Here is a 19,110-nt window from a genome sequence, read left to right as displayed (position 1 = left end):
ATGCACCAAAAAAAAGCAGGGGCTGCTGCCAGCATGGTCGCATCCCAATTAAAAAAAAACAATCACCGTGAAAAAAAATCCCCAAACAAGAACAGGGTCACCCAGGGAGCCACCAGTGTGCCCAGGGAGTGAGGTGCCGGGTCCCATTCTTCTTGCTCTGAGTTGGCCCTTGGCTACAGACACTCGGTGATGTAGTGCCACTTGCCAGTGGCAACTGAGTGGATCCAGAGGATGTGTCTGAACGCATCAGGGCAGCCTGGCATGTGCAGGAGGGTGCAGAGTCACCTTGTGAAACCAGGGAAGCATAGGGCAGGATTGCAGGTAACAGCAGGATCCCTTTGCTGGTGGCACACCTTGTGTGAGAGCGCACAGAAATTCTGAAGAGGAAAGAAGGGATAAGTGGTGGATAAATGCATGAATCTGCACATCGTGTGTGTCTTCTTCTCTGCAAGCTGGCATGCAAATCACATTTATGTTCCCTTCTCTTTAGGAAGCCCAAACACCACGATCTTTGCTGAACTGCTGTACGGCTGATGCTGGTTTCACTCATCCCCAGCAAAATTTCCACAATGCCATTGAGGTCTAGCTCTAAGTAATTAATTAGTAATTAAAAGTAAAAAGTAACTAAGAGAACAGCAACAACTGGGACAGACTCTGGGCTGAACTCAGCTGTCATTGGTACCATCCTTCAACACTGTCATCACTGTGGCCTCAGGGCCAAGTGCGGCCATAGGGAAGCAGCCGGTGCTGCTAATGCCTTCTGCTCAACAGCAAAACCTGCCCCAGTGTTCTTCCATCACTGGAAGGAAGAGGGTAAGGACAGGGATTTCCACCCATACAGGATGTGCATTAAAATCAGGCAAAGTGCTCAGCTGGTTTGTAGCTGGGAGATGAAACCCCTCAGGGAAGCAAACAAGACCAGGGAAAAAATCTTAAATCTTAAATCTCAGAAACCAGAGCATGGGCTGTTGTTAATCCTGTTGGTTATTTTCTTTCTGCCATGCCCCATTTATTGTCATTGCAAAAATGACATTTTTGTCCACCACAGTGGGAACTAGGCCATAATAGCTTGAACGTTACACATCTTTCCACATTTCTGTCCAATCGTGTACCCTGTTCATACCCACGCTTAGTGCTGTCCACACATAATGAGCCTCAAAGCAAATCCTGTAATTTCCCTTCAGCTCATATCATTATGAAAGTGAGAACCACTGCTTTCCTCGCAAACATGTTGCTTTCACTCCTGCCAAAAGAACTTGAATTGCAGAATTTTTGTTTGTTTAACGTAAGTGAAAAATAAAGACCACTAGCATTTCTTACGCCTTCTTTCTCCAAGGTGTTTAATTTAAGACACAACTTGGTAGAGAGCTTTTAACTCCCTGCTTATCCCAGATATTAGCGACAGAGTTGAGCTCGGCTTGATACGCTCATCAGTGCTGGAAAGATTTTGCAGAAATAGAACATAGCTTGGGGTTACACCCTCTTCTGGGGCTGACCTCAAAGTTTCATTTTTCACAGCCAAAACTGTGCTGTGCTCACACTGAATCTGAATTGAAATACACACACACACCCCTGGAAAAAAATACTGATTTTCCACTGTTCCCTGCTTGGTCTGTTTATGGGAGGCTGTGGACAGAATTGGCTCTTGGTGTGATAGGTGTCTTCTGGCCAGCAGCTGTGCCATGTTCCCATGGAGCTCCCCATACAGCATGTGTCTGCTTCTGGCCTCCGCCATGAGCACACAGTAATTAAAATGATCAGACTTGTTTGTGAGTTAGATGTCAATTTTTGACGTGTTTATGACCTGCTTGTTTGGGGTTTCTTTGAGGGTGCATCCTGTTTTCACCACTTTCCTCACTAACCCAGTTGCAGGTGGAAGTGCAGGCTGCATTTCTGTGACTCCGATTCCAGATACAACATGCTGGTGCTCCAGAAAACCAGAAACTACTCACTCTGTCCTGTGAATGCATTAAACATCCAGGCTCCCCAGGGCAGCAGTCATGGTACTGAGTTCAAGAAACATCTGGACAGCACTCTCAGCCATATGGTCCGATTTTTGGGTGAAGCCATGAGGAGCCAGGATTTGGATTCAATGATCCTTATGGGTCCCTTACAACTTAGGATATTCTATGGCAGTTCCAGCTCGGTTCAGACCAAGAGTAGGGTAAGCTGCCACTGTGGGTACCATGAGATAGGTGATTTTTCCCGTGGCTGACGATCACTCTGGTGCTCTTTATCACTCTTCCTATCCTCAGACCAGACAAGCTAAACGGGAATAATGTCTGGGCTGTGGCTATCAAAAGGTAGGCTGGCTATCATCACCTACCTTCAGCATCATCACCAAAAAGCAACCTTTACCATGTCCAAAAAGTCTCTACCTTCTTTCTATTTACGCTTAACGTAGAAACATGAGACTCCTTAGCTGAGAACTGAGTTCAAAAGGCAGTTGAGTCACTTTGGTTGTCACCACTTTCTCAACACTTAGTCAGAACTGCACTCTTCTGCCTCTGCCTAAACTTTTAACCCCTGAGAAGCACTTCTTAGTAGTTTGGACCACCATAATGTCAACAAGGAACAAGACAGCCTTCAGCTGAAAAAAACAGGCCAGGACTCAGAGGAGTCCACGTGTAAAAGGCAAGAACAACTGTTTGAAGCTAGCTGCAGAGAAATGCCAGTGGAGCAGCAACAGCTGGCTATGACTGCAAGCTGACCAATGTCAGACACACTTACAAGGATGAAGAAGAAGGTGCAGTCATCTTAGGATCCTACAAAGTATCATCAAACCATTCCTCTTAGCAAGGTTACTGCTAAAACCCATGGAAGATTTGGTGGCAAAGAAAGCAGACCAGAGAAATGCTAATTGTAGGATCCCCACAGAAACAACAATCCCTGACTCACTGGCTTACCTCGCAGCAGTGCTATGAAGGGGGGCTGTCAGTCAGTGCAGTGCTGAGGTGAATGGAGGGCATCCCAGGCAATATTTCCAGGAGACAAAGCATTCAGCCTGTAGGTGAGAGCATCCTGCAGCAAAGCAGGCACCATAACTGCCAGCACACCTTGCCATTGGATGCTGTGAGCCTCAGCACATCGGTGCCTTGATGCAGTTAGGGATCAGAATAACCAGAATTATGAGTTAGATTCTTCACACTCACAGCTGTTTAAGATCTCATATCAGGGAGGAGGGCACATCAAAATATTGATTTGTGTTGATTTTTTTCTTTCCCCTTCCTTAGAGATTTACTTTCACTGGGACAAAGTACAGGTCTTTGGCTTCCTTTGGTACTACGCCATTACCTTCAGCCTTCAGGCAAGACTCTGGAAGGTGCAGTAGGTGAGGTGAACCTGAAGGGGCTTTGTCCTAAATCTGATAGCCCTGTCACACAGTGAAATATTCACTTGCTGAGGGACCTCGTGTATCCCACAGTAATGCTCAGACTGCATGATTCTGAAATTGGCAGGAGCTCATATAGTCCTCTGGGAAAAGTTATCTTCTGAAATACAGCCACAAGCTTTTGAACCCCAAACATTAAAAAAGTAAAACACCAGACAATGTCAGTAAAGTATCTAGCATTGTGAGTGCAAGGAATGAGATGGTCTTTAAATAACCCTTCCCATCCGAACCATCTATCTTCATGTCAGCTGGATCTCTAGGTGCAGGTATGTGGTTTCATCAGCCCACACTTCTCCCACAGTTGGCTGATTGTTCCCAGCTCCACTCGTTCTTTTTCAGGGAGCCAGATGCCGTAACTCAAAACACCACAAATAATCTATTACCTTCCTATTTGTAGTGTAACTTTTATGAGAGGTCATCACCCTTTTACCCACTGAAAAAAGCAATTGTGAACTCCCAGATAAAAGGAGTGAGCAATATTGAAAGTAAAGTTACATCTGTGGCTGGATTGGCTGTAGAGCCAGCTCATATTGAAATTCATCACAGATTCAACTGCATCCTTCACCTGCTCATTAAGCCACAGTGTGGTTATGAGATACAAAGCTTGTGAAACTTCTTCTGTTGTAGGAGAGAGGTGGGGAGAGGGAAGAAAGAGCCCTATTTACAGATGAAGTGCCATTTCCTAAATTCACACCATCCAGCAGACACCCAGCATGTAAAATGAGCATTTTGCTTGACAACATAGAAACCTTCCCAAAATGTTCTCTCCCAGCAGTATCTTCAAAAGTACCACAGTGAGCTAAAGAAACAGGCTTTTGCTTCTTGAGTCCCCAGGAACTTGGGAGACAGCAGTGTGGCTTCCCAGGTGCATCTATGTGTGGATCTACTTGTGTCCATAAATATCTGTCACTATGCAAAATTTAGCCAGCAGATTGCAGGAGGAAAACAGAAGAGCCAGGTAAGATTGGACCAAGCTATGAACTCTCCCTAGGATGCTGGATGTACACTTGTTGCCATTCTTTGTCAACATATTTTTTGAATACATATATGGAGTCTTATAGAATGTTTCCATCTGGGAGTGGAATCGAATTTGGCATCCCGTGCCATCACTGCATACCTGGCACAGACAGTTGTGAAGTAGTTTCCATAGAAAAGTCTCTCAGAAAACAAGCACCATGCTCACCGTGCTGGAGAGAAGTTGTACCATTTCAACTGCAACCTCTTTACTGGCTGGCTGGCTCTGTTCCTCCCAGGCTTTGGGCACACATTGCAGCAGCCAGTTTTCTGTTCTTGCTCCATTAGCTCCTCCTCACCTGCCCAGACGGAGCCTGCAGGCTTGTTGCAGAGCTGCCAAGTACTGCTCAAGTGCAGAAATCTTGATGGTAGTAGCACTTAGTACTGATGAGCCATAAGATGCTCATACAAGGTGCTTCTGACAAAGGAATCTCAAAGCATTTTTAAAAATTCAGTAAGTTTCCAAACACCACCTCTGCAAGGTCCTGGAACACAGTCATTTCTATTTTATGGAGAGAAAACTGAAGCACAGCAATTTGTTCAAGCTGACTCGGTAGGCAACTGACAGATCTAAACAGGAGTTGCAATTCCCCACTGACTTTTGAATGTATTAACAGCATGAGGGACCAGAAGCTCCCTGGGCATTACCCGATGTAGTCCTGGACATGCAGTTCCATCTGTAGGCGTCTTCATTCCTTGACTACAAAACTAAAACAGATCAAAGGTGCAGATGCATCAGTGCACTAATGCATTCACTATTACAATGTATTTTGAAGATGAAATTGTTGTAATAACTAAAAAACAAAGATAAAACTGGTGCATTTTATAAGAACAAACACGTCCTGGTAATAGGCATGTTATAAACAGATGCACTAGATTACATAATATCTAATTTTTACCAACTTTACAAAAAGAATTGTAGAACTCACAATTTTTAAATCAACTGTACAAAGATAGAGGAAAAAAAAGCCAGGTTAATAAATAATGACCTATAAATAAATCGCACTAAAAGTGATATGCAAATTCTAGATATGAGTAAAACCAATTATTTCAAGGGGTTTTTTTAGAATGTTTCAAACTCTTTATTCCCAAGTATTACTGTTTCTGGGAAAACAATGTTTATTTCATCGGTGTATCTTCCATCTGGTTTTAATGATGATCATCAACACGATTTCTGTTTGCTGCTTTGGTTTTGTGTTTGTTTTATGGAAAGCAAGTAAAGCAAAACTTTTAGGAGTGTCCAGGTTTCAGTTTTAGTAAGCACTAACCATCATGTATGCATCTGTCCAACACAACATTACAAAGTTCCTTGACAGTTTTGGGTTCTTTCATAAAAGAGCTATTAATCCATATTTAAGAGTTACTACTTCTGTGGCAATTATTCACTGTGGCTTCAACAAGAAGAGACTCCAGCAGATCACTAGATCTCAACATTTGTCATGCCAGAGTGGTATGAGATTGCTAGGTAGAGAATCAGAGGTACTATGTTTCAGCAGGATTACTTCAGCAACTTAGAAACATAGAATCATTAAGGTTGGACAAGACCACTAAGAACACCACCAACCCACCCCACCATGCCCACTGCCCACGTCCCTCAGTGCCACATCCACACGGTTCTTCAGCGCCTCCAGGGACGGTGACTGCACCACCTCCCCGGGCAGCCTGTGCCACTGCATCACTGCTCTTTTGGAGAAATTCTTCCTAATACCCAACCTGAACCTCCCCTGGTGCAATTCCCTCTCAGTCCCATCACTGTTACCTGGGAGCAGATGCCGACCCCCACCTCAGCACAGCCTCCTTTCAGGCAGCTGTAGAGAGCATCAGGTCTCCCCTGAGCCTCCTCTTCTCCACACTGAACAATCCCAGCTCCCTCAGCTGCTCCCCATAAAACTTGTGCTCCAGACCCCTCACAGCTTTATTGCCCTTCTCTGAACACTCCAGGGTCTCGATGTCTTTCTTGTAGTGAGGGCCCAAAACTGAGCACAGCACTTGACGTGCAGCCTCACCAGTGGGACGATCACCTCCCTGCTGCTGATGGCCACACTATTTTTGATACAAGCCAGGATGCTGTTGGCCTTCTGGGCCACTTGTGCACTCTGCTGACACATTTTCAGCTAGCTGTTCACCAACATCCCCAGGTCCTTTTCCACCACGCAGCTTTCCAGTCACTCTGTCCCAAGCCTGGAGCACTGTATGGGGTTGCTGTGGCCAAAGCGCAGGACCCAGCACTTGACCTTGTTGAAGCCAGCACAACTGGCCTCAGTCCATCGAACCATCCTGGCCAGAAACCCTTGAAGGGCCTCCCCACCCTCGAGCAGATCAACACTCCCTCCCAGTTTGGTCTCACATGAAAACTTACTGAGGGTTGATCCCCTTGCCGAGATCATCAATAAAGATATTAAATGGGGTCATCCCCAATACAGATCCATGAGGAACACCACTTGTGACTGGACACCAAGTGGATTTAACTCCATTCACCATCACTCCCTGTGCCCATCCACCCAGCCGGTTTTTTACCCAGAGAAGAGTACATCAAATCGGATGAAATTTGCAGCGTGTCATGCCGTAACACAGTGCAAAAATCTCAGTGCCAAATAGGGCTCTTAGAACTGGTTTACCAATCAGAAAGCTTACTAACTCATGTGCACTTAATCTTTTTTAATTACAACTTCCCATCCATTTTGCACACCTCTGCCCACATGCTGTGATTTCTATCTCCAGGATAGACAAGGAGGGGATGTGGCATACAGCACAGCAAGCCAGGAGACAGGTGGAGGACAAAAGATTTGCAGCGGTGCCTGGCAAAGTGCATCGGCTGTGGGAAGGAGAGGAATCAGATCAACATTCGGGTGACAGGTCAACCTGCTGGTAAGAGGTCAACCTTCCTAGCTGCAGCCTCCTGCAGCCCGATGGCCTTGTTTTCCTTAGCCATGCGCTTCAACTGAGATTAAAAGCATCCTCTAGGAAGACTGAAATGATGGCCATTTTTGGAAAAACAAACAAACAAATAAAAAAACATCGCTGATGATGCTCAGCGGCAACGCCGCTTGGGCTGCGCGGCGATCAGCGCGCATGCGCGCACGGTGACGCGCAGGGGATAACGCCAGGAGGGGGGCGGCCGGCGCTCGTGACGTATGCGGGCCGCAGCCAATAGGAGAGCGGCGAGGACGCTCGCGAGGCTGCGTTCTCCATGGCAACGGCCGGCCTGGAGTCAGAACCGCCCCAACCGCCGCCTCGGCTGCCGCGTCGCCATGGTGAGTGCCGGGCTGTGGGGCTGCCGCCGGGCGCGGAACTCTGGCCGGCCGGCTAACCGGCCGGCTGACCGCGGAGCTTGCTTTATTTCCCCCCGTTGCCTTTGCTCTCGAGCTCTGTGCTCCATTGCCAGCCCTGAAGGATACGTTGTCCAGCTGCAGACCTGTACGTCCCTTTCTACTTCTTTCAGTGTGTGCTTTCTGTATGCTCCCATCCTTATCTGCAGGCAGAGCTGGGCCTTAACGAGCACCACCAGAACGAAGCCATCAACTACATGCGCTTTGCTCGCTTCAAGCGAGGCCTGTGTCTCAAAACGGTGGATTCGTGCTTCCAGGACCTTAAGGACAGCAGGTACCTGGGGGTCTGTGTTGTGTGGTACCATGGAGCACAGGCACAACCAGCTCTAACGGAAACAACCACAGGTTGAAATGCTTTAGGGGATGGCTTTTCTTACCTTACAGTTGTGTGTTCTTATTGATGAAGGAATGTTTTAATTGCTTTAATGGTTTTAAGTTGAAGGAAGGAAGATTTATGCTGGATGTCAGGGGGAAATTCTTTACAGAGAGAGTAGTGAGGTGCTGGAACAGCTGCCCAGAGAGGCTGTGGATGCCCCGACCCTGGAGGTGTTCAAGGCCAGGTTGGATGGGGCCCTGGGCAGCCTGGTCTGGTATTAAATGGGGAGGTTGGTGGCCCTGTCTGCAGCAGGGGGGTTGGAGCTTCATGATCCTTGAGGTCCCTTCCAACCCAAGCCATTCTATGATTCTATAGTTGTATGGTTCTATGAAGAAAGACCCAGTAATTTTTCCAAATGTCAAAAATCAAATCTTTTTAAAACTTAGTTGTGCGAATTCTTAGAAATTAACGCAGGTGGTGTGATATTTCCTGTGTGTGCATTTCTGTAAGGAAATAGTATTCACGATTTTAGTGTTACCAACAGAAAATATAAAGACAGCAACCAGCTACTAATCTCATTAATAACTGCTGACAGTGAATGTCTTCAGAAGGCTGCTGCGTTACATACAAGTGATATCTAACGTAGTGAGGTCTCATAACAGTGCAAAATCTTTATCTTTGTCAGAGGTGACTCACCTTGACTTCTCCGTTCAGGCTTGTTGAGGAGACCTTCACAGTTGATGAGGTGGCAGACATGCTGGATGGGCTGCAGACCATTGTACACAGTGAAGTGGAGTCCGAGCTCATAAATACAACGTACACCAATGTGTTACTTCTGCGCCAGCTCTTTTCACAGGCTGAGAAATGGTACCTTAAGTTACAGACAGACATCTCTGAATTGGAGAATCGGTAATGTATATTAGGTCATATGGATTGTCTTCCAATAATGAAAAGACTTTCCAAATACTGATTATTTGCATGCTTTTCCTAACCATAGAAACCTATGCTTTTCCTCTTGTATCAGTGACAAATTACTGACAAGACTTCTATCAATAAGCTGGGGGGATACATGAAACTTTTAAATTTGTCAGGTAGATGCTTTTATTGGTAATGTTTGTACTTGTTAATCAGTTAACAGCAGGTGGTAGGATTTAATTAAAAAGTACTTGTTGTCTATATCTTACAGCTCTGGTGCATTTTCCATACCATTGGATGACATTATCTATTGCACTTACTGTACCTGCATGGGATTTCTGTACTTCTCACAAGGATCTTATGTGCAACAAAAAGCATTAGCCTGGTAAAATGTGTTTCGTAGCTTGGTTCATTTATTAAATAAATGCCTCCCTTTGCTTTTGTTTTTAAGAGAACTGTTGGAACAGGTTGCTGAGTTTGAAAAGTCGGAATTTATATCTTCAAACAAGAAGGTAGAGTTCTATTTTAAAATATAATCAATAGTAATATGGTGTCATGATTATGGCTGTTTGAAACAGTTATTTAGTATTTCTTCTTCACGATTAGAATAGTAAAAAAGATGTTCAAAGTAATCTTAGAAGTCTTCAAATAGCAGCATTTTACAGTTCAGCACCAGACTCACACCGAGTTGTCTCAGCTGTTTCCAGACTGCAGATTCTGTGTGCTCTGGGCATGCTTCATAATCCTGATCCCAGAGTCAGCCAGACCAGGGGCGTGCTGGAGCCTCTGCTCCTGGGTTCCCTTTGCCTGGAGGCTGGGGTGAAATTGGGAAAGGCAGATGTGCTGGGCTTTGTCCCAGCCTGGGGGGACCCTCACCCTAACCCTGCAATACAGGTGTGACTCTAGCTTATCTTGTATGATTAGCAATGTAGTTTATTTGTTTTGTAGCTTAAGTGTATTATTTAATTAATAGATATTATATTTGAATACTTAAAATAGTAATTAAGATTATTTTGACATCTGAAAAAATATATATATATTTTTACTTACAATCAATAAAAAATATTTTTTCTCTCTTCTGAACTCTTCTGTCCTTTGATGGTTATGGCATCAGTAGCCTTTTGTAAATTCAGGTTTGCATACCCTTTCTGACTATATATAGTATTTTTGTTCAGCTCTAGCTGAGCACTGAATATGTAATTTAAGAGCCAAGGTACCACTAAAAAATGAAATTGAAATAAAAGGTGGTTCATTTGGTTTGTAAAAGTAAATTGAATGGACTGTTATAGTTATTTTACAGACTAAATGAATAGTTCTCTTCCTCCTATATAATTGAATGGTTTAACCTCTGTTATTTCTTTAGCCCAGTGCAGAGCTCATTAAACCAAAACTGGCTCCCATAAATGAAGGAGGGTCAGAGCTGCTAAACAAGGTAAGAGTTTGTCTCTTGATTCAGTTGTAGTTGATGACTTTTCTGTGTATTTGACTGAACTGTAAAGCTGTGTAGTAGTACTTCTGTAACATACCTGTCACTGTGTTAGATGTCATTATAATACACCCTAGAGTGTAAAGCAAAATGCTAATAAATAGATTTTGTAAAGCATCTTATATTTATTATGTTATGGTGGCCTCTCACATGTATTGCTATATTGAACTTCCTTTTGCAAAGAAGCCTGGGGCTCTGTAGTTACTTGTTTTCCCATTTAATTAGTGAAATGAGTAGAAATCAGTGCACAGTTTGTTTTAAGAGGTTAAGTTCCAACAGGGAAATAAATTAAAATTTGAGTCTGGCTGAAACAATTCGGTTATCAGACATTATGTATGTAAGTCAGTCCTATTACATGCAGTCTTTTTTTTTTTTTTTTTTTTGTCAGTAGTTTTAATTCCTCATAAGGCAACAGACACTTAAAGAATGACTAATTTGGAAGATGTTTGATTTCCCACTTGCTAAAGAACTTCACAATAATAGAGCACATTCTGGTATTTAATGTTCTCAATTGTTTTTATTATGTATTGAACTCGTTTAGTTAGACTGAACTTTTTTTAGGATGCCACATTTCTTACAATACATTTTTATATATGAGGAGTCAAGAAACTTGGTGAGAAAATGTTTCCTTCCTTCTAACCAACATTACCAAAATGATCTGTCAGCTGTCTGAATGTCTAAATCAAATTGCTTTTACCATGTAAGATAATTCAGATTTCATCTGACATGTATCTTTCTTAAAGCTCAGTGGAGTTATTTCTCAAAAGTAAATTCAGAATCCATTTCAGAAGAGATGTTTGTTGAACACATATCTGGCTGTTTTTTTTTTTTCAAAAGTAGTTCAAACTTTGTATGGTGAATTTATTCTGATTTACTTAGGAAAGATGTTCATTTCCTGTGAATGGAACATGCTATGCTGTAACCTGTATTTGTCTCTCTAATAAATCACAGAATGGCCAGGGTTGGAGGGGACCTCAAGGATCATGAATCTGTAACCCCCCTGCTGCAGACAGGGCCACCAACCTCCCTTTTGAATACTAAACCAGGCTGCCCAGGGTCCCATCCAACCTGGCCTTGAACACCTCCAGGGACGGGGCATCCACAGCCTCTCTGGGCAGCTGTTCCAGCACCTCACCACTCTCTCTGTAAAGAACTTCCCGCTGACGTCCAACCTAAATCTTCCCTCCCTCAACTTAAAACATTTCCCCTTGTCCTGCAGTTATCTACCCTTCCAAAGAGTTGACTCCCCTCCTGTTTGTAGGCTCCCTTTAGATACTTAAAGGCTGCAATGAGCTGCAAAATATCTACCTGCCTGCTAATTGAAAATACAAGTGATAAGCAGCAATGACAACTGCGTGTCCAGATGTGCAGTTTGATTTACTGGGAATCTTGATACTCACAGGAGAGTGACTGCACCAATCCCAATTCAGTAAAATAAGGACTAAATTTAAGTGAGAGGACCTACAGGTTACAGCAGAACTGGAGACTTATATTTCTTACTGAAGAGGCAGGAAACAATAATAGGCAAGACAGGCTTTAGGAAGAAATCAGTAGTCCTTATCAGCAAGGCCATTTTTATAAGCATTTACAAGTGTGGTTGCTTTCATAAGGAATGAAACATATTTTCTTACTGGAAGTATTTGGAAAATTAAAAATAGCACGAGTCTGTAAACTTTTTCTTTTTTATTTACCCAAAGACAGTTGCTTGTCTCCAAGAAGAGAATGAAAAATTGAAGACCAGACTTAAGACGATAGAAACGCAGGTAAATTTCCTGTCAGCTTGGATGCTTACTGCTTATTTAGATTTTTAAAAAATCTAAATAAGAATTCCATGGCTATTATTTTCATGTTTTCAATTAAAGTACATACATGAGGCATTACATTTTCCATGTGTTACAGGCTACAGCTGCACTAGATGAAAAATCCAAACTAGAGAAGTCACTGAAGGATTTGCAGATGATCCAGGGAGATCAAAAGGTAAATATAAGTAGGATTTGCACCCCAATCACTGCTGTTTTACGCCATTGCCCACGTTGGTCTGTGTGGTATGTTTCTTTTCTAGCAGATACAGAACTTCAGGTTAGTATTGTCGTGTTCCTACAAGCATTGTCATACTCATGCTGCTCTGTCAGTCAGCAGATAATGCAGTCTGCTGGTTTTTTTATGACATACATTTTGTGTCAAATAGACCGTGGTACATTCTTACCAGAAGTATTATTCCAGGTACTGTCAGAAAATAGTATCCCAGAGTCCATATTCTTAAGAGCAATGCCTGTATTAACAGATACAAATATATTTTTGTGTTCCTTCCCGCTTAATCTTTTTTATGGCAGCAGTAAAACACTAATTCTTTCAAACATATATCACGTTCAGTATCAATAGACTTGCTTCATCTCAGTTCAGACTTTATAAACCTAAGTGCTTACAGATGTGTCCTGATCCTATATTCCTGAAGATTAAAAGAAGTTTTGCTACAAATGGCAGTGAGCATGGGTCAGGTGACAGAGGTTTGATCATCTTTCTACTATTTGAAGTTGTTAGCCTTTTCTGTAAATGTTGATTCAGACATGGTGATTTTTTGCTGCAGAAAAAGGCCTAAAAAATTAGCACTCATGTAAGTTGGCACATAAATCCTTTCGTGTCACATTAGTATTTTTGTCTGTACCCTTTTTTTGATAATTAGAATTTTCTAAAGTGTGTCAATTTATAGTTGTTTCTTAAATCTAAAACATTTCAGTGCAAACTTTTAACAAAATTAGAACGTTTTAATCCCATTCTTTTGAGAGTCTTTTTGAATTCCAGCTGTATTTACAGACTTGAAATTCAGTATCATAAAACATTTCCACTTTTGATTTTTCTCATTTTAATCTTCATTTCTTTTTATTTTGCTTACTAACTGGTTTATGGTATGTACTTATTTTTCTTAGTACTTTTCACTTATATCTAATAACTTTCAAAATCTGTATTCAATAATACTGTTTAATAGGGAACTTGATATATCAATCAGGGCAAATATTTTCTTTATCTGTTTTCTTAAGCCTTACATCATTAAAAGTTTACTATTAAAGGATTTTAATAAATTCTGGACAGTGGTGCTTGTCGTTTTAAAAGATTGGAAGCAAATCTCTTCCTACTTTTCTGGTTAAACCTGAATTTGTCTGAATGTCAGGGCAGCCAAGTACCTGCAGCATTCATGTTCAAACTTACTCTCTTCTGATCTGTCACTTTCTTTTCCAGCTTTCACTCTGTATTACTGTGTGTGTGTATGTGGTTGAAACTAGCTAGGAAATACAGTGCTAATGTATACAACTTAATTTAATTAATGAATGTATTAGTTATATGGAGAAAATGCTACATTTTTGTCTGGTTTCTTCTCATATCTTTATAAGATGGGTGACAATACAATGATATGATCCCAGATGCACGTTAAGGAGTAGTTCTCACATTCTGTAGACAAACTGCCAAGTCACAGCTTGTTTTAGTTCAGCAGACTTTTCTTCTGGTTTTTAATAGTTTAATATGGTTCCACAGGCCAAGTGTGGAACACTTGGGAGCACACTAGGGGAGCAATAATTCTGGTGGATCAGTTTAGCACAAGGACATAGAATTTTTGCATCATTGTCTGATTTCAGTGTTACAGTTCAGAATAGATGGGGATCATTCTGACCTGAAACAAAGTGTGGTGCTTTTCAGCATTGCAGTTTTGGACTCAGTCCCAAAATTCAAAATTCACTTTTTTCTGTGCAGGTACCATTATCAGTTGGTTTCTTACACTTGATACAAAGGAGCGGAGCTTCCTTAGTTCTAGATTTCTGTTCTTTTTAAGGTGCTGGTAGTTGAGCCTTATCCTGAGTCACTGTATTTTTGAGAGTATGAAGTTTAGCTTTTGTACCTGAGGGTGGTTCTTTAAATGGAATCCGCAGAACAGTTACATGAATGTGTTTTGTTACCCGGGACCAATTGCCAGAAGAGTTTGAGTTGTTTCATCTCATGAGGAAACAGGAAAGCTGCTTTACAGGCAGCTGTGAAGATTCCTCTTGAACAGTGCAGTTATCAGTACCTGACTGCTAGCATGGTCCTTAACACTTTCATCCTTCCCTTCTTGTGGTATGTTTCATCATGTGGTTTCACCTCACTTCTAAAGAAGGGAAACACAAGATCTTGAAACCTCAGCTGGGCAGAGGAGCCATTTCAGCTGTCTTTAAAATGCATTTATTTACAAGTGTGTTCTTTTTTTTTTTTTTTTTTTTTTTTTTTTTTTAGTTAAAAATTACCTAGTGCTTTAACCAACTTTGTTAGTTAACTTCCTTTGTTAAATGACTTTCTCACTATAGCACTTTTAGTTTGTGCTTTACAGGAACAGGGCAAACGTAATTCATAAAGATTAAGCTGTACCCCTTTCTGTGGAGTTTTGCATCTGACACTTCAAATATTCTTTTTCATTTAATGTATTTTAAATATTTCTTCTTTTGAAGACTGATGTAAACAAGGATATCGTTGAACTGGAGAATAAAGTGGCAGCTTTGAAATGTCAGTTTGAGAAGACTTTGAATGATTCTACTGCAAACCAAAAATTCCTGGAAGAGAACTTGGTGACAACAAAACATGACTTGCTTAAGGTTCAGGATCAGCTATCCACAGCTGAGAAGGTTGGCATTTGATTGTAATGTAAAGCTCTTTACTCACTTTTTACCTGATTATTAAGTGAACAAGAGCACAGAGTTCATTGGGTCACATTTGTTACTTAATTTTCATTGGTTACTACACATTTTTGTTACTTCATTGGAAACATGTTATGTGTAGAATAGCAAAACCAGAGTGAAGATCATAATTACTATGAAATAACATTTTAAAATTGCCCATGTGTTTGCATAGAAATTTTTAACTTAGAACAGTGTTCCCAGTCTTCAGCAGGTTTGTTGTCTGATTTCTGTAGAAAATGAGACTTGTGTTTGTCCTTCTCACTGATGTCCTTTAAATCTAACAGCTGGTTTCAGCTACATTTGAATAAGGAACAGAACTGCTGTTTTGAAACTTGAGGAGAAAAGCTCATTTTTTAGAGAATTGTATTAGCCTGGTTTTCATAATGTGTAAGTAATATGTTGGTATTATTACGCAGGAATTAGAGAAGAAGTTTCAGCAGACAGCTGCCTACCGCAACATGAAAGAAATTCTTACTAAGAAGAACGAACAGATAAAGGATCTGCGAAGAAGGCTTTCCAAGTAAGTGCTGTTCAGTCTGTCTAAACAAGATTCACATTCTGCTCCTTTATATACTTTTATAAATACAAAACTCTCTTTAAAACCTACTACAAAAAAGACTACAAAATTTCCCTTGGATTTCTAGTAGGCTGTTCCCTGATTTTTGATAAGCCAGACCTTTATAGATAGATGTTAGGTGTATCGGGTTCAGTTGTGTCTGCATGATATCAGTGAATGTGGTAGCTAACCAAAGCAGCAATGCAGAGATACAGATGGGAAGTGTACCAGCTACTTTGACATTGTCTTATTTCTTCCACATTTCTTTATGGGAATGATAAATGGCACAGTATGTAAGCAAGGTTAGGCTCGTATGGGGTAAATAAGGAGATGCATTGGCCTTATATCAGGTAGGAAATTATCCTTCTGCAAATGGCAAGTGAGCATTGGCAACATGGATGCCTTAGATGTGTTCTGTAGGAGGACAGAGGTGGAACTTCTAAACTTCTGTTTGTATACTGGGATTTATGAGTAGAGTCTTGTTCATGCTTTCAAGCTACTATTTGGTAAACTGGCCAATTTTAAAAGCAAAAAGTACTCTGGAAAGTATATACTATAATATTGTACTGTCTGTGCCCTTAGGCATTTGTTGAATCTTGACAAGGCTGCACCACTAGTGAGAGTAATTCATTACTTGGGTTTCATATTTTCTTTAGAGACAAAGTGTCTCTCAGCTATTTTCTACTCTGTTTTGATTTGATTTTATTTTTTTATCCTCAGATATGAGCCAGAAGACTGAGCTATCAAAAGCTGACATAAGAAGAGAATGCAGAGTGGTGTTATTTTTTATCAAATTTTGTTTAAAATAATTTACAATTTGCTTCTAGTGCTTAAAATAACTTCCTATTAATATTAAAAGGATGCTGAAACTTCTACCCTTCCTTATAAACCATAGTTTATTACTGTTCGTTTCTGTAGTCATGTTTTAAATTAATCATCAACATTCCTTGAGAAATAACAAGCAGCATCTTATTGAAGATCTGAAATGATTCTTTACAAAGAAAGCAATTTATTTTTGCTAAGAAAAGGAAAAAAAAAAAAAGTATTAAGTTTTTAGTGATGTCTCTGAGGTGAAAACTGGAGTGGTTTTATTAGTTCATTTTACAGTACGGTTCATGTAGCTGTGAAGTGGCACTGTTTGTGGAAACTGCATTGATAGCAGTAAAAAGCAGGAGGGAAGAAGAAAGAAACATGCTGATGCTATAGCATTAATTCACACTGAATATCTGATCTCTCTGCAAAATGTGACCAGTAACATTTTGCTAGAGGCTATTCATTAGGTAGTGAGAGAAATATGCTTTACAGGAGAAGCAGCAGACTCTTTAAGGAAAAAAAAAAAAACACAACACTAATTGAAGCTATGCTTTTTCACTTGAATTTATTTGAAACAAATGTGAACATTAGAACACAGATTTTGATTTTTTTCTCAATACTTTTGATGTTAAAGTGACAATCTGAAAAAGCATGAGGAAGTGGCTTATAGAGCAGCTTTCTTAAGAAGTAAGTTATTGTAGACGTTTTCACCTCCTTTCTTATTGTAATCTCTCTAGGAAACAGTTTACTCGAGCCTTCAGAGAAGACTTTGTATTTACCTGGCAGCCTCTTTATAGTGCATTGTACTTATTCATTTTTTTCTGTTCATATGTATGTTGTATGTTACTCCAAATAAAACCATTATGTTTTAAAATATCCAATCTTTAAGGAGCTTTATTTGAATAGGGTTGCTCTAAATATATTTTTAAACACTCTTAAATATTTGTAGAAAATAGCAGCAGATCAGTAAAAAACCTTTCTAGAAATAGAAAGATGGAAATTACAGGTCCATGCCAAATGCTGCAGCCCATCAAACAGCTACAAGAAAAGCGTTCCAGTGGCAGGGCTGGGAAGAAGTCTTTGGGTTAGAGATTAGCTGACGTTTACAATCCTTGTCTCAGGAGCTGCTTGAGCTGAAATGGATCCTTTTCCTCACTCCTTCTCAGTGGGTAGAGCTGTTAAAATCGCTCTTGTAGTCATGCCACAGTCAAATCTACCATGTGAGTTCTTTTGCTGCCCTTTTTCCCCAGTGGTTAAGGAAGACAGGAGTGGGATGGACTCCTGTGTCTGCAACATACACTGACATACAAGGTCAGTTGAATTCAGGAAGGTATTTTGTACAATAATTAAACTGTTATTTTCTTAATAGAGAGCTTCCTGCCTTGTGCTTTCTCAGAGCAGTTCTTTTGACACCAATGGTTGTGTGGATCAATACTGTATTTTCCTTTGTAATGAAATTCATTTTAACAAGATCAGTTACTACTTCTAAAATGAAAGGAAAGAATGCTGGGTTTTTTTGGTGTTTGTTGGTTTTTTTTGGTAAATCCTTTGCTGCTGACTTTGCTAGAATATTGAATATCTGATACACTTTCTTTATCTGTTTAAAAACTATTCAATAGGAATGTATGTTCTCAACTGCAGTACACACATAGGTCTCAATAAAATTAGTTGGCCATAGGCTATCATGACTACAGACCTTATTATCTCCTCAAATGAGTAAGACAAATCATACAGAGAATTGTGCAGTGCAGAATTGAAGCACCAGCCTTGATAACTTATCTTGCAGATTTCCAGTGTGAGATTAGTGTGATTGCTCAGTTGCTAAGAGAAAGGTCTCATTTGCAGCTCCTGATAAAATTGTATTATCTGTCTGCCTGCCAAAGACCTTAGTGTTATACAACAGCAATTCCCTTTTTGCTGAGATAGGCACAATATTCTGAACGTCTAACATTTCTAAAACTTTGTTTCTTTTTCTACAGTGTAAATTCTAATGCAGCTTTTACTAACCTTTGTTCTAGCAAGTTCATTATACTGCTCAAGAGTACCTTGTCTGTTTCCTCCACTCCAGCTGTTAATCCCCTAGTTATGCCTGAAAGAAATATTTAAAAAGAGAATTTCTCAGTAACTGGCTGATCTGCAGGAATCAACTCTCTTTCAAGTCAGTTGGGGTTTAGGTGTTTTGGGGTGTTTTTTTTTTGTTTTTTTTTTGGTTGGTTCTTTTGGTTTGTTCTGGTTTTTTTGTCTTTTGTTTGTTTGTTTGTGTTCTTTTCTTTTTTGCACTTTCTTGCAAACTGAAGCATGTTTCCTATGGGAACAAAATCTAGGCAGCTCAGTTTTGCTAGTATTGACTGTGACAGCCAACAAATAACCCTGCACTGTAACCATGACGTGAGCGCAGCAGTTGGTCGTTAATAAATGAGCCAGCAGTGCTGCATGCTACCTTCCTAACGAGACAGTATATTACCCAGTGTTCTTTAACTGTTCATCAAGTACTCCTTAATCTGTTTCTCTCTTTTGGATAAAATACTGATTTCTTAATGTTATAAAATGAACTGCAACTGCTTCTCTTTCATTTGATAGGCTGATG

The 19,110-nt window shown here is 40.7% G+C and overlaps 1 protein-coding gene across 1 annotated transcript; it reads left to right on the top strand.

The window, feature by feature from the left end:
- Nucleotides 1-7,511: 7,511 nt before the first annotated feature.
- On the top strand, nucleotides 7,512-17,399 carry LZTFL1 (leucine zipper transcription factor like 1). The gene is made up of 10 exons (XM_031590342.2): nucleotides 7,512-7,659; nucleotides 7,884-8,008; nucleotides 8,765-8,959; nucleotides 9,417-9,477; nucleotides 10,329-10,397; nucleotides 12,149-12,214; nucleotides 12,351-12,428; nucleotides 14,927-15,100; nucleotides 15,571-15,674; nucleotides 16,431-17,399. Exons 1-10 carry the CDS (start codon nucleotides 7,540-7,542, stop codon nucleotides 16,447-16,449), a joined length of 1,011 nt encoding a protein of 336 aa, XP_031446202.2. The 5' UTR covers nucleotides 7,512-7,539; the 3' UTR covers nucleotides 16,450-17,399.
- Nucleotides 17,400-19,110: the final 1,711 nt, after the last annotated feature.

The sequence above is a fragment of the Phasianus colchicus genome, chromosome 6 (genome assembly GCF_987193195.1).
Source record: "Phasianus colchicus chromosome 6, bPhaCol1.hap1.1, whole genome shotgun sequence".
Taxonomy (NCBI): domain Eukaryota; kingdom Metazoa; phylum Chordata; class Aves; order Galliformes; family Phasianidae; genus Phasianus; species Phasianus colchicus.
This window is presented reverse-complemented; position numbering and strand designations above follow the sequence as displayed.